The following is a 15,606-nucleotide window of genomic DNA, read 5'->3' as shown; positions in this document are numbered from 1 at the left end:
TATTTACGATCAGGATAAAATAATTCTACGCTGCTGCCAAATAAAAGATGAGTTAAAATTAACTAACTGGATCCTTAACAACCATTCTAAGAGGCAGATATTATTATCCCACTTTATGCGTGAAGGCCCAGAACCCGGGCAAGGGCGGCGCACTCAGTACGCTCTTCCAAGCATCTGGGCACACCCGGTCCACTACAGCCCTACAGAGTCGGACGTGAGCACGGGCGAAGGCGTCAGCCGGGTCTACGCGGGAGTCACTGACCACACCCGGGCGAGAGCCGGCTTTCCGGTGCCGCCACATTCCGGGCACCAGGCTCCGGGCCCTTCAGAGCATTTGGGGCGGGCGACGGAGGTCCTGTCCACTCTCGCTTGGGTGCAGAAGGGCGCGGCGGTGCCGGGAAGCCGCCTTGGAAGTTCCAAGATTAGCTCAAACTCCGCGCGGCCGAGCGCAGGTGCTGGGGCGCTCGCCGCCTCCACTCTGACCTGGGGACAGTCCCGGAAGCCGGGGACCTGGCTCCGCCCCAGCCCGCGCCGTCGCCCACCGGCAGCAGCCAGGCCTCTTCCCCGGTCCCAGGAGCCCGCGCCGCGCCCTTCGCTCGCGCGTTCCAGTCCAGGCTACGAGCAGGTACCGCCCCCCGGCCCTCGGCCCCGCGCTCCCCTCCCCGGCCCCTGGCTGGCGGGGCCGTGAGGATTCCCACCCAGTCTTGCAAAGCGCGAGAGCTTGTCAACCGCCCCGTTTCTCTCCAAAGCCGGGCATGGCCCGGAAGCAGCTGATCAGATCTTAGTTCTGAATGTATAGTTCGGGTGCGAGAATGTGACCCGTGAAAGTTCAGAGGAGTTAAGGAATTGCAGCGTTCTGAAAGCGAACGTTAAAGGCAATTTACAAACGAAAAAAGATGCCGCTCTTCTTCCCCCATCCCAGCTTGCAACTCACCGAAACACACATTAGGGTGGAGCCAGAAGGAATTACGGAAAGTACAATGAGGACATTGAAATGGAGGGTATGGGGGGTTAACAGTTAGTCTTCAGAAGCCAAGAAGCGGAGCTAGTGTCTGAAAATCACAGCGCAGGACGGAACTTCAGGGAGCCTATACCTCCCCACTACCCCTCCAATTTACAGATGGGGAAACCGCGGTCCCGAGTGTCTGTTCTCCCACAACTCTGTCTCGGCAGAGTCAGGTCTAATAGCCCAGAACCTCAGTGCCTAAGCTTCACTGTAAATAATAAGCGACGTAAATAACATTTACAAATATCCTTTGTGAGCAGAAACAGCATTACCAGTAACTGGGTACTAGAACGCATCCGTCTTCGTCGTTTACTCCTCCAGGGGCTCCCTAGCCTGCATTCCATGGACAACAGCAGTGCAGCTGCAGAAGCACTTCTGGAAGCCCCGTGACTTGAACTAGACCTTGAGTAAATAGGGTTTAGATAAATGGAGGGGAGGGAAAAGTTTCACCTGAGGGGAGAACGAGCTAGTCTGCCGGACCCTTATAAAAGTATTGGCCTGGATGGGATGGAGGGCTTTGACCTGAAAGCCACAGGGAGTAGGGAACCCTGGGGAATTGGCTGAAAGAGGGGGGCTCTTAGGAAATGCACCAACAGGGAAGCCAGCGCTTTACCAGGGATTTCATTCATGGTGGGTATATTATTAGTCGAGATTCTAATTCTCTAGAAGCTGATCATTTCTAAGAGAAACAATATTTAAACATTGCTGTCGAAGGAAAGGTTGTGGGGATAAAATGTTCTAGTTCTAAAACAGAACACCCATTTTCCCTGGTTGTATATGAATAATACAAATACGTCAAAAATCAAGCTTACTATGTGCCAAGCACTCTAATAACTTATTTATTTATTTGTTTGTTTATTTATTTATTTATTTATTTATTTGAGACAGAGTCTCGCTCTGTTGCCCAGGCTAGAGTGCAGTGGTGCAGTCTCAGCTCACTGCAGCCTCTGCCTCCTGGGTTCAAGCGATTCTCCTGCCTCAGCCTCCCTAGTAGCTGGGGTTACAGGCACGCACCACCATACTCAGCTAATTTTTGTATTTTTAGTAGAGATGGGGTTTCACCCTGTTGGCCAGGCTGGTCTCAATCTCCTGACCTCAGGTGATCCACCCACCTCGGCCTCCCAAAGTGCTGGGATTACAGGCGTGAGCCACCGTGTCCAGCCAACTTTATGAAATTTAATTTGTTTATTCCTAACAACAAATCCAGGAGGTTGTTACTTTTTAAAATCAGTGCCATTTTACAAATGTGGAGGCTGAGGCACCCAGAGGTTGCCCAAGGTAAGAAAATCTGGGCTGAGGCTGAGTGGCGTGATGCCAAGCATCCTGGCTTGGCTGGAATCAGAAGATTTGGGTTCCAGTACTTCCACTCCTCTTGTTTTGTGAATTTAGCTTATCTGAGCCTTCATTTTCTTATCTGTGAAATGCATACTGTAATCCCTCCCTACTAGTGAGACAATGAATGTGCAGGTGCTTTGTGAACTACACATTGTGACACCAATAGGAAGTGTAAAGCCTTGCACTTCTAAGGCCAAATCCCAGCTAAGAAGAGAAAATGATGAGCTGGGTTTGACTTGCAGAATTTAATGGGCTTACTACTCACCAAGAGGCAAGAGATACAGTTGTAGTTATAATGATAGACTTTGGAGTCAGATGAACCTATGTTAGGATCCCAGCCGTGCCACTTATTAGCTCTGTGACCTGAGACAAGTCACTGAACATTTCTGAAACTGCGTTATCTCCATGATCCTCCACTTGCTCATACATAAATTGGGCTTTACTTTCTTCATAGAGCAGTGAGGAGGATTACATGAGATGCCCCTGATACAATGCCTGCAAGTAGTGAGTGCTCAATAAAACATAGCTGTAGCCGTTGTTTTTTCTGATTCTTCTTCATCCTCATCTTGTTTCCTTTGTCTTAATTTTCCCATGAAGACACCCTCTCCAGAGCCCAGCAAGTGTGAGGGACTGATGGAGAAGTATGTGGCTGCTATGGTGCTAAGTGCAGCTGGAGATTCCCTGGGGTACTACAATGGGAAGTGGGAGTTCCTCCAGGATGGGGAGAAGATACACCGGCAGTTGGCCCAGCTGGGCGGCTTGGATGCCCTAGATGTGGGAAGGTGGAGAGTTAGTGATGACACAGTGATGCACTTGGCCACAGCAGAAGCTCTTGTGGAAGCTGGGAAAGCCCCTAAGTTGACTCAACTGTATTACCTCCTTGCTAAGCATTACCAAGATTGCATGGAAGACATGGATGGACGGGCACCAGGTGAGCACAGCCAGTGGGAGGTACAAGGAAGGCAAAGAATAAAACAGACTCGAGGAAATCATTAACAATGTTGATGGAGATTTAAATAACAAAGAAACAATAGTGTTTCTAAATGTGATAAAAATAGAAACAACAGCGTGGTGGTGGCTCATACCTGTAATTCCAGCTCTTTGGGAAGCCAAGGTGAGAGAATCACTTGAGCCCAGGAGTTCAAGACCAGCCTGAGCAATATCCTGAGACCCTGTTTCTAGAATGGGGTAGCCAATCCCTGTTCTAGAGACAGGTACTGGTCCATGGCCTGTTAGGAACTGGGGCACACAGCAGGAAGTGAGCGATGGGCGAAGGAGCATCATCACCTGAGCTCTGCCTCCATCAGATCAGTGGCGCATTAGATTCTCATAGGAGCCTGAACCCTGTTGTGAACTGCACATGGGAGGGATCTAGATTGTGGGCTTCTTATGAGAATCTAATGTCTGATGATCTGTGGGGGAACAGTTTCGTCCCAAAAGCTCCCCCAACCAACCCCATCCATGGAAAAATTATCTTCTGTAAAACCGGTCACTGGTGCCAAAAAGGTTGGGGACTACCACTCCAGAAAAAATTTTTAAAACATTAGCCAGGTGTTGTGGCACATACCTGTAGTCCCAGCTACTTGGGAGGCTGAGGTAAGAGGATTGCTTGAGCCCAGGTCGAGGCTGCAGTGAGCTGGGATCATGCCACTGCGTTCCAGCCTAAGTGACAGAGCAAGACCCTGACTCTAAAAAATAAAGAAATAAATAGAAAGAACCTAAATCTCTCATAATTAATTAAGCTGACACATTTGGAACCATTTAAAATTATTCAGGGTGACTGTAGTCAATAACAAGGTATTGTATATTTCAAAATAACCAAGAGAGTAAATTTCAAATGTCTCGCCACAAAAAATAAGTGAGGCAATAGATATGCTAATTAGCTTGATTTGATCATCCCGCGTTGTTTACATATATCAAATCATCACATTATACCAAATAAATATATGTAATTATGATTTGTCAATTAACATTAATAAAAATTTAAAATTTGCAAATAATATTTACTAATACTGAAAGGTAATATTATACACCAATAGGTTGTAAAATAATATGTATGTTATGAACCTACCGTCCTTTAAAAAATAGATCCTGTGGGGCCATGTGCTGTGGCTTACACCTGTAATCCCAACACTTTGAAAGGCCGAGGGGAGAGGATTGCTTGAGTCCAGGAGTTTGAGACCAGCCTGGTCAACATAGCAAAAGCCTGTCTTTAAAAAAATTTTTTTTGAATGGCCAGTTGTAGTAGCAGGCACCCATAGTCCCAGCTCCTCGGGAGGCTGAGATGGGAGGCTTCCTTGAACCCAGGAGGTCCAGGCTGCAGTAAGCCATGATTGCACTGCTGCACTCCACCCTGGGTGACAGAGTGAGTAAGACCCTGTCTCTAAAAAAATTTTTTTCTTTTTTGAGATGGAGTCTCACTCTGTTGCCCAGGCTGGAGTGCAGTAGCACAATCTCGGCTCACTGCAACCTCTGCCTCCCAGGTTCAAGCGATTCTCCTGCCCCAGCCTCCCGCGTAGCTGGGATTACAGGCACGCACCACCATGCCTGGCTAATTTTTGTATTTTTAGTAGAGATGGGGTTTCACCACGTTGGCCAGGCTGGTCTCGAACTCCTGACCTTAGTTGATCCATCTGCCTCAGCCTCCCGAAGTGCTGGGATTACAGGCATGAATCACCATGCCCGGCCAAAAAAAATTTTTTTAAAAAAATAGATATGTATTTCTGTGTTGAGAAAGGTCTTGAAGAACATGTACAAAGATTACTAATTATATTTGGGTTATGGGAGTATTTATAGTTTTTTATTTTTACTTATTTGTATTTCTAAGTTTTCTGTGATGAATAAGTAAAAAGAAAAATGTGTATTTTTTATTTTTAAAGAAAAATGCGGCTGGGCACGGTGGCTCACGCTTGTAATCCCAGCACTTTGGGAGGCCAAGGTGAGCAGATCACCTGAGGTCAGGAGAGACTAGCCTGACCAACATGGTGAAACTCCGTCTCTACTAAAAATAAAAAAATTAGCTGGGTGTGATGGTGCACACCTGTAATCCCAGCTACCCAGGAGGCTGAGGCAGGAGAATCGCTTGAACCCTGGAGGCAGAGGTTGCAGTAAGCCAAGATTGCACCACTGGACTCCAGCCTGGGCTACAGAGTGAGACCCCATCTCAAGAAAAAAAAAAATGCAAATGGTTTTCTAGAGACTTCTGGCCACAGGTTTGCTCACAAGTGGTTCTTGCCCACTTCAGCAACTTGTCACAGCCACTTGGGCCACCAGGTGATTTTCTCTGGCCCATCTGACCTACCTCTCCTATTTGAGGCTACTAGGGCTGCCATAACAAAATGGCATAGATTGAGTGGCTGAAGCAATGGAAATTTATCTCTCACAGCTCGGGAAGCTGGAAATCCAAGTCAGGGTATTGACAGGCTTGCTTTCTTCTGAGGCCTCTCTCCTTGGCTTGCAGACGGCTGCCTCCTCGCTGTGTCTTCACATGGTCTTTCCTCTGTGTGCATACATCCCTGGTGTTTGTGTGTGTCCGCATTCCTCTTCATATAAGGACACCAGGTAGATTAGATTAGGGCCTACCCTAAAGGCCACATTTTAGCTTAATCACCTCTTTAAAGGCGGCCCTATTTCCAAATCGAGGTACTTAGAGCTACAGTGTTTGAATTGGGGGGACTCAATTCAGCACATAACACCTCCTGATGAAAGCTTCCTACCACCATACCAAGGGGTCCTTGTCACCCCAAAGATTGGCTTGAGATGCCAATCTCTGTTTATTCTTTCTTGGCATCCGATAGCTCATCAGTTTAGCAAGTGGAAACTTTTTTTTGTCCACCTGTGCCATCCATGAACATTGTTGTGAATACACTGACTAGTAAAGGAACAGCAGTGCCACACTCCATTGTATGTTGCTGCCATCGCTTGGCTCGCATGCGTATTCACAGGTCTCTAGTAGGACAGGTCAGGGCGACAAGCCTGCTTACGTCACTGCCACGAGGGGACAGCCGAGGCCCAGAGGTTCAGTGACTCACCAAAGACACATTGTTTCCCTAAATCCACTGCTCCTCATCTGAGCCCAGGGCTTCACTCTAGAATTTTTGGCCTCTTTCTCTCTTTTTGATATTCAGGAACTCCAATTGTGAGGTTTTTGTTTTTTGTTTTTTTGGTTTTTCTTTTGAGACGGAGTCTCACTCTGTCGCCCAGGCCGGGGTGCAGTGGTGCAATCTCGACTCACTGCAACCACTGCCTCCCGAGTTCAAGCGATTTTCCTGCCTCAGCCTCCCAAATAGCTGGGACTACAGGCAAGTGCCACCACGCCCGGCTAATTTTTTGTATTTGTAGTAGAGACGGAGTTTCACCGTGTTAGCCAGGATGGTCTCAATCTGCTGACCTTGTGATCTGCCTGCCGTGATCTCCCAAAGTACTGGGATTACAGGCATGAGCCACTGCTCCCGGCCTAATTGTAAGGTTCTTACTGGACTCCATAAGGGATTGGGCTTTGGAGTCCGATGGATTTTACCCAGCCATTAACTAGCTGATTATGTGATATCGAAGAAGTTTCTTAAGCTCTGAGTTTAAAAGACTTATTTACTTAAAAAAGAGAATAATATACTTATTTCTTAAATTTGTTGTGATGTCTCAGTAATGACTGGTAAAGATTCCAAGCGTCCCTATATGAGTCTGTTGCTTTTGTTAGCATTATCTTGCCAAGGGGGGCACATTGTTAGGTGGGGTTTGGAGTTTTGGGGCATTCATCATATTTTTTGGCTCTCCCTCTCCATCAAAAATACTTGGAGACAGAGTTTAGTTATTTATTCCTGCTGGAGCCTTTGCTTTGGTTATGCTAACCCCCATCCCTTATCCGACTCTTCCCCAGGTAATGCCTCGATGCACAACGCCATGCAGCTGAAGCCCGGCAAGCCCAATGGCTGGAGAATTCCCTTCAACAGCCATGAGGGCGGCTGTGGGGCCGCCATGCGGGCCATGTGCATCGGTCTCAGGTTCCCACACCATAGCCAGCTGGACACACTGATCCAAGTGAGCATCGAGAGCGGTCGGATGACCCACCACCACCCAACAGGCTACCTGGGGGCCCTTGCGTCCGCTCTTTTTACAGCCTATGCTGTGAATGCCAGACCACCCTTGCAGTGGGGAAAAGGACTGATGGAGCTGCTACCAGAAGCTAAAAAGTACATTGTCCAATCAGGCTACTTTGTAGAGGAAAATCTTCAACACTGGTGAGTCTGTAGGTGCATCCCCTGCTCAAACATGGTTGAATCTGTGTGTGCACATCCACCTGCACATATATATCTTGTATTCAGAGATCACAGCAACCCTCATGGTTTTCACCACCCAGCCCCCTTTCTACCAATCTGCTAAGGATTTCAAGGTCCTTTCCAGTAATGATTGTACAAAGTAGCCAAGTGGGTACCTCAATGAATAGGGCAGCTGTGGTGTTTCCTTCTTACACAGGGATCCTGTCGTTTTTATGGCTATCCTATGCTGCCATGAATTTTCATGCATATTTCCTACTTTCCTGGAATTTGCTTTTTCAGTGTTGTCTTGATACGTACACAAATAATATTTTGAAATCCTTGGTTAAAATGCCAGAGACAGGTTTTTCCACTAGCTCACTAATAAGTGGTAAGGCCACATCTTCCCCTTCTTGTGAATTCACTTCACACTCTCTTTCTTAGAATAAAAAGAGGCTTTCTGCTGAAGTCACCCACAGTTGTGATGTCCTGAAGTTCCCCCTTGAAAGGTCATTGCTCTCGACCCTCCCAGGAAAAACAAACCTTTATTTCCTACCCTTTAACATGATGTGTATCTCTTTATTTAGCAACAGGATCAGTGCCTTATTTATGTAGATCCTTATGAGAAATGTATTGAATGAATGGTACTTATATAGAAATAATTTTAATGTTTAAATAGTTTAAGATATTACTGCAAGAAGTCGAAGTTATGTTGGATTTTCCTCTGTTCACACATCCATCTGGTGCTTTTTGTTATGACTTTTCACCTTATTTTTTTCAACTGACTCTAGATTTTTTCCTTTCTACAGGTCCTACTTCCAAACCAAATGGGAAAATTACCTAAAACTTAGAGGGATTTTGGATGGAGAATCAGCCCCTACCTTCCCCGAGCCCTTCGGTGTGAAGGAGAGGGATCAGTTCTACACCTCCCTGAGCTACTCTGGCTGGGGTGGCAGCAGTGGGCACGATGCCCCCATGATTGCCTACGATGCTGTCCTTGCTGCGGGAGATTCCTGGAAGGAGCTTGCCCACCGAGCCTTTTTCCATGGTGGAGACAGTGATTCTACAGCTGCCATTGCTGGCTGCTGGTGGGGAGTTATGTATGGTTTTAAAGGAGTGAGTCCCTCCAACTATGAGAAACTAGAATACAGAAATCGGCTGGAAGAGACAGCTAGGGCTTTATATTCTCTCGGGGCAAAAGAAGACACTGTAATTTCCCTTTAGGAGATGTGATGTTCATTTCTGATGGATTCTTCTTTTGTGTATTTCCTTTTCTGCTATTTCTTTTCACTTTTTCCAAAGTCAAGAGTCTTAACCTTGTACTCAGGGAATTTTGAGATAACAAGTCCCTTGGGCACCTTGAGCTCAGTGTTTTCAGGCTCATCCTTTTCTTCCAGAATCTATCCCTGTTCTTACACTGAAGAGTCTTTTCACTCAGTTGATGGAGTCAGTGTCTCCCAACCAAAAAATCTCATAACCTCATATTTGAGTCTTCATTTTCATCATGTACTTGTTCTAAAAGTTTTTTCTGTTTGTCTCAAGTTGGGTTCCCACAAAGTGGACTTTGAGACAAAGATCAGAATGCAAGCAGTTTATCTGGGCGATGATTCCAGGAAATACCGATATGAGAATGGGGAAATGAAACCAGGAAGGGAAGGGGGCTAGTACCAGGTATGTCAATGAGCAGGTTTCCACTGTGAGCAGTTGGCACTCTGCCATCTGAGTCTTCTGCCTAAAGCAGTCCTCAGAACTATCCCATTTGAAGAGCAAGCAAACCTGGGGTATCTATCCACTGACTTCCATCTGACACTGCTTGAGGACCACTGCCAGGGGTGCTAATCCCTGGTACTTCTTGGCTTGCCCTTTGAACCAAACCAAACCTGAGTGTCTTCAGGTAAAGACTCAGAGATACTTGCAGGGGCAAGCTGTAAGGGGCATGGGAACAGTGAGGGATATATGTGGGGTCCTAACAATATCTGCTAGGCTGGTCTACCTCCTAAATATACTCTAAATCTATCACCTCTATTACCTTCTTGCCCTGAGGATTTTTCAGCTGGATTTCTGCAAGCCAAGCTACTCAAGTGTGGGACATGCTGCTCTGAGCTGCTCTCAGTACTCTCCTCATCATGGCAGTTAACACGTTACCAATTTTGTTATTATCTATTTGCTTGTTTGTATTATTTCTAGACAGAACCTAGCACAGTGCTTGGGCAGCCAATAGGCATTAATCAGTATCTATTGAGTGTTATAACTAGCCTCCTAGCTTGTGCTTCCCTCATTATCCTCCAGAGTTATGTTTACAAATAACAAATTGACCATGCTAAACTAATCATGGTCTAATCATGTTCTTCATTTCTTGATGCTCTTCCCAATCCGTGTCTACCTGATAATAAATTCTTACTTGTCCTTCAAGACCCAACTCAGATAGATAGAGCTTCCTGGGTGAAACCTGCTCTGATTGTTCAGGCACTTGGCCACCTTCTCTTCACTCCTCCCACAACCTTCTGTCCTGGCCTTGTCACTGCATCAATCCTATTGTGTGGTGCTGTGTGTCTTCTGAGTCAGTCCTAGGCACAGGCTGCCCAGCAGATGTCCACCTGGGAAATGAGATGCCATCATCATGTTCATTTGGTCACCCTCAGTCCAGCCAGTGGGCTTACTCTTATTTGGCCTATTCTCAGGGGTGGGAAGGAAGAGCGTCTCCTCCTTCTCCTTTTGAGAAAACCACAGAACTATGACTCATGATTTTTCCTTTGTGAAATCCCTGGTTTTCAGCTGGGAGTGGTGGGGAAATGAGGTCTGATGATAGCTGTCCTGCCACCTTCTGGTTTGTCCCATAGGAATGTTTTTCCAGGTCCTTCCAGTCTTTTTAGAATGTGGTGGAGGAGGGTTGTGTGTGTCGCAGGGGGTAGGGGTTAGGGGATGCAGGGAGGATCTTAGCATTTGTTGTTTTCTAGTGCAGTGCTTTAGCCACAATTGTAAACAACAGGAAAACGCTCTTTAGGGATCCTATTAGATTTGCTTTGCCAATTGTCACTCTTCATCACAGGCACATTTCAAAAAGAGGTTAGACTTTCAGACTTCTTTTTTCTCAAACCTCAAAACCTCCACCCCAAACTTCACTCTCAGCTGGTGACTTTATGTGTGTGTGTGTGTCAGAGAAAGAGAGAGAGAGAGAGAAAAGGGAGGATGAGAACGAATGAGGGAAAGATAAACTTTATGCATAACGTTAGGGTAAATCAATAAAGATGGTCTGACACATTGTATGAATTTGCCATTCTTATCAAGTTAATCTATGTGTATTGCACAACAGAGGAGGTCATATGTGACCTTTCAAATGATACTTTTTGGACCTGCTGTGTGATGCCGTTTCATTTGCTTTCTTTGTTAGCCAAGATTGCTACATGTTGTCTAGAAGTCTTGGCAATAGTTGTTTTTTGTTTGCTTGTTTGTTTGTTGTTTTAGATCTACAAAATTAGCATTGACCTCATTCACCCTTCTTCAAGATTCTCCAACCACAACATTCTTCATTTATTCTTCTTTCTGTACCTCTCTGGAGTGAGTAAACTTGCATCTTTTTAAAACAGCCACTGAGCTACTGGGACATTGAGGGGAAAGAATGGGGACTAACTTCACAATCCAACCGGCCTCCCGGGCCAGCTCCTCAACAATGGCTGCCTGGGGTCAGGCTGAGGACCCACAGGTTATTTAGATGGGACTGGAGGGCAGCCTACCATCATTTGTTTTACTCTTTGGGCTTGGAGGTTGGGAAGAGTAACTCCTAGGGAGTGGGGAGGCTCTTTCCATTTGGGGAAGGATAAAGAAGAGAGGAAGAGAATATTGCTGTGTGTCAGATCATTCACAACAACCCATGAATAGATGAAGAAATTGGGCTCAGAGAGGTTGCCATCTGTCCAAAGTCACTCAGGATGAGATGGAGCTGCGGTTTAAAACCAGGTCTGTTTCTCATACAAAGGATGGAACCAAACCACGGTGCTTTTCCCAGTCTCATGCAGCACTCACACTTCTGACACCCAAAGGTGTGGGAGTTGTTTCTCCACGCACCAAGCAAGTGTCTAACAGACGCCAAGTGGGTGTCCTCTGATTCAATTCTGATGGTATCTTCTGGATGATAGCATCAGATTCCACAAGTTAAGGCACAAGACTGCCCCTCCTCACCCATACCACTGCTTCAGATGTTGACCACAAGTCCCAGGTTCTGGCCTGTGCTTCTGACCAACCAGCTGTAAATCAGAGTTCCCACAAAACGCTCCTCAGGTTTGATTAATTTGATGGAGTGGCTCACAGAACTCAGGAAAACACTTAGTTTACTGGTTTGTTAAAAGATATTACAAAGGCTACAAATGTCTAGCCAGTTGGAAGAGATGCACAGGGCAAAGCATGTGGGAAGGGGTGTGGAGCTTCAGTGACCTCTCCAGGTATACCACCCTTTAGGAAGCTCCATGGGTTCAGCTGTCCAAACCCAGTTCTTTTAGGTTTTTATAGAGGTTTATTGTGTTGGCATGATTGACTAAACCATTGACCATTCGGAATCAACTCAGCCTTTAAGCCCCCACCCCTCCCTGCGGGTCATGAGGTGGGTGGGGACAAAAGTTGCAACCCTCTAATCACATGATTGATCCCCCTGGCAACAAGTCCCCATCCAGAGGCTATCCAGGAGCCCACCAAAAAGTCCTCTCACTAGAACAAAAGATGCTCCTCTCACTTGGGAAATATCAAGGGATTTAAGAGTTCTGTGCCAGGAACCAGGGTCAAAGACTAAATATTTGAACAAAAGATTAGCACCCCTATCTACAAGGGTTTTAGCAGCTCTGCATCAGAAACTCAGGGGTAGAGACCAAATACATATTTCTTACTATGTCATCATAGCACAGTCTTTAAAGCCCATTTTCTTTGTACACATTCTACTACACTCTAATTGTTAGCTGTTTAAGTATTAGAAAATCATTCCTTAGAGTCAAAATGGTATAATATGGTGACAGTGTAAGCCTGTGCTGTCTTCACCTTCCTACAATTAAGTGGTGATGTCAAGAGGAAAGACTAGGTGTGGGTTTGAGATCCACATTTGGCAGCAGGGGTAGGGAAGGGACAGAGTGAACCCAGGAAAAATTGTGAAGTGGGCAGAGAATCTTCACTCTCCTCTCAGGCTTTTTCCCCTTCTCAGGCAGTTCCCCCACCTCTGCACTCATTTTGCCCCTTAGCCACAGTGGAGACCCCACCCAATGCTTCGGACATGATCTAGACTTATCTGTTCACACTGTGGTTGGTTATATCTGTCTCCACTTGCCAAGGTCCTTCACTTTTGTGGGCCTTGAGGTTGTTGTCTCTACCAACTGGTGGCCTCAGGCAAGTGACCCCTCTCAGGGTATTTGAGCTTGGAGCCCCTGGACTTTCAATACTAACACCCAGAGAACATGAGTCTAAAATGGGGTTCTCTGACTTGGAGATAAGAGCAAAGAAAGAATCTTTTGGTCTCCCAATCTACAGAGTTGTGGATAGAAACATGTACTTACTAATAGAGAGCCATGCTTCAAAGCGGTGTTTCTCATCATTTTGCCCTCTTCCCCATTGTCAATGTCAGCAGGTGAAAGTGACACAGTCCATCTGTCGGCCCACTTCAGGGGCTGGCTGTGTCTTCTTACTATATCTTCCTTCTAAAATACACTTTCTATTGGAGACTGCTCTAGTGGAGGTGACATTCTGGGGTGAGGTGGACTCTCCACTGTCCCTTATTCCACCAGCCCTGAATCCAGGAGACCTAAGAGGAGGGTGCTCTGAAGGTGTGAATTTTTTCCTTGTTGCAGGAACATGGTAATTGCTATGTAATTAGGACTAAGAAAAGGCATGCTCTGTGATCTTTTCCAGAGAGCCACCATTGAAACCTGGCTCTGCCACCAGATGCCTCCAAGCCTCAGGTTGCTCAGGACTAATGTAAGTTGAGGCTAATAATGCCCACCTTGAGAGTATGGTGAGAATGAGAGTAGGTAGCATGAATTCAGCAGAAAGGATAAGGACCTGTTGCTGGTGGTAGTTTTTCAAATTCAAATCCATGCTATGCCACTTTGTGTAGCCTTGGGCAAGTTATTAAACCTTGCACTGCCTGTTTCTGCACATGGAAAATGGAGTTAATAATAGTATCTACCTTGTGCGATTGTTGTACATTTTACACAGCATAGTATCTACCATATAATAAGCAGTTAAACAAAAAATGGAAAAAGATATGTTAACATATACTATCTATATATTACTGGTGGCTTTTAAAAAGTGTATCTAGGGTCTTCTTTTTACCAAGCTGTCATGAAATGAGAGAACCAGGGAAATTCCCAGACAACCACCTCCAGCCAGTTTCTTGTGTCATGTGGGAAACTTTTGACACAACCCCGGGTGCTCACAGGGCCTTCTTTCCCTTCAACCTTCTCACAATACTCCCTTGCCATAATGCACACCCAAAGATAAGCCCTTAAAGTTCACAATTTTACTCTGAAGTTAAGTGATCTCAGAGAATAAACACAAAACCATTGAATTTTAGTATCAAATTGTCATTTTAAAGCTACAAATAATTTTCAGCTCTCTCAACAGTTGCAAGCTTGGCATCACCGGCAGGGTACACAGCTTCTCTGTTCTGGCAAAACCACAAGTGACCTTTTTGTCTGGGCTAATGTAAAGCCGGTCTCTACTTATTCTTTCTGGAAAAACAGAGACAGAATATAGATGTTTTTAAATGAAGGCTAAAATAATGTGGTTTGGTGTATTAGGGGCATGAAATGTTCTCTTTCTCCATAAGGTTTTAGACTGTCCTGTGTGAAAAGCAGGTTCACTGTGATTTGTCTGAGTCTTGGGAGACAGAATACCTATGCACGCAATAAGTTACAGGAATCTGGCTTGTTACTTACAGCTAGGCAGCAGACAACAGAAGCCTGAAATTCATGTCAGCCAGTCCCCCAAGGCTTAGGAAAGCTGCCTGGGGCACATGGAGCCTCATCTGCACATGCCCACTTGCACCACAGCTGAGGACCCCCAGGAAGGCAGCCCATCCTGGGTTTTATACTCAAGGGAAACAAGAATCACTGACTGAGCTAAAGCATTGAAGGATATTGTGTAGTGGGGGGACTGGAACAGGTCCCAGGATATTGGATTCCCAGCACATTCTACAGTTATTCTTGAGAACTATAAGCCAGAAAACTGAAAGAACTGGGCCCAGTCCAAGACCTTGAAAACTGTCCTTCACTATACTTGTATTTTATGACTTGTTCTGAGAAGGTGCATGTGTGTGTGCGTGCGTGCATGTACCCATGTTCACATGCAGGGCATATAGGACAGCAGGATAGGAGAGACTCCATAATTGTGCTCTTCACCTCAAATTAGAATCTGGCAAAAGATTGGACTTTCTGAAAATCAGGTAGGATAAGGGCTTCAGCCATTTTGGGTTGAGCACTAAAATTTCATGACACATTCTATTTGATGGAATTCTGTGCAACCTTAAAAGAAGAATGAGGCAATTCCAAAGTATTTTGTTTAGTGTGAAACTCAAGATTCAAAAGAGTTTGTGTAAGAATAGGCGTGGCTTACACCTAGAGTCTGAGCACTTTGGGAGGCAAAAGCGGGAAGATGACTTAAGCCCAGGAGTTCAAGACCAGCCTGGGCAACATGGCAAAACCCTGTCTCTACAAAAAAAAAAAAAAAAAAAAAAAAAAAAAAAAAAAAAGAAGAAAGAAAGAAAGAAAAATTAGGTGGCCATGGTGGTGTGTGCCTGTACCAGCCACCTGGGAGGCCAAGGTGGGAGAATTACTTGAGCTCAGGAAGCCAAGGCTGCAGTGAGCCATGATTGCACTGCTACACTTCAGCCTGGGTGACAGAGCAAGACACTGTCAAAAAAGAAAAAAAAAAGTAGTAGGTCAAAAGAAGGGTGTAAAAATCTAAAAAGCATGAGATAGAATATCTTTAGGAGGATGTGCAAGGAAACAATGACATTGCCTGATTTCTGTAGGATCT

General features: G+C 45.6%; 1 protein-coding gene across 1 annotated transcript; it reads left to right on the top strand.

The window, feature by feature from the left end:
* On the top strand, positions 1–10,859 carry ADPRH (ADP-ribosylarginine hydrolase). The gene is made up of 4 exons (XM_050778752.1): positions 1–625; positions 2,939–3,272; positions 7,218–7,578; positions 8,403–10,859. Exons 1-4 carry the CDS (start codon positions 116–118, stop codon positions 8,815–8,817), a joined length of 1,620 nt encoding a protein of 539 aa, XP_050634709.1. The 5' UTR covers positions 1–115; the 3' UTR covers positions 8,818–10,859.
* Positions 10,860–15,606: the final 4,747 nt, after the last annotated feature.

This window comes from Macaca thibetana, chromosome 2 (assembly GCF_024542745.1).
Source record: "Macaca thibetana thibetana isolate TM-01 chromosome 2, ASM2454274v1, whole genome shotgun sequence".
NCBI lineage: Eukaryota > Metazoa > Chordata > Mammalia > Primates > Cercopithecidae > Macaca > Macaca thibetana.
This window is presented reverse-complemented; position numbering and strand designations above follow the sequence as displayed.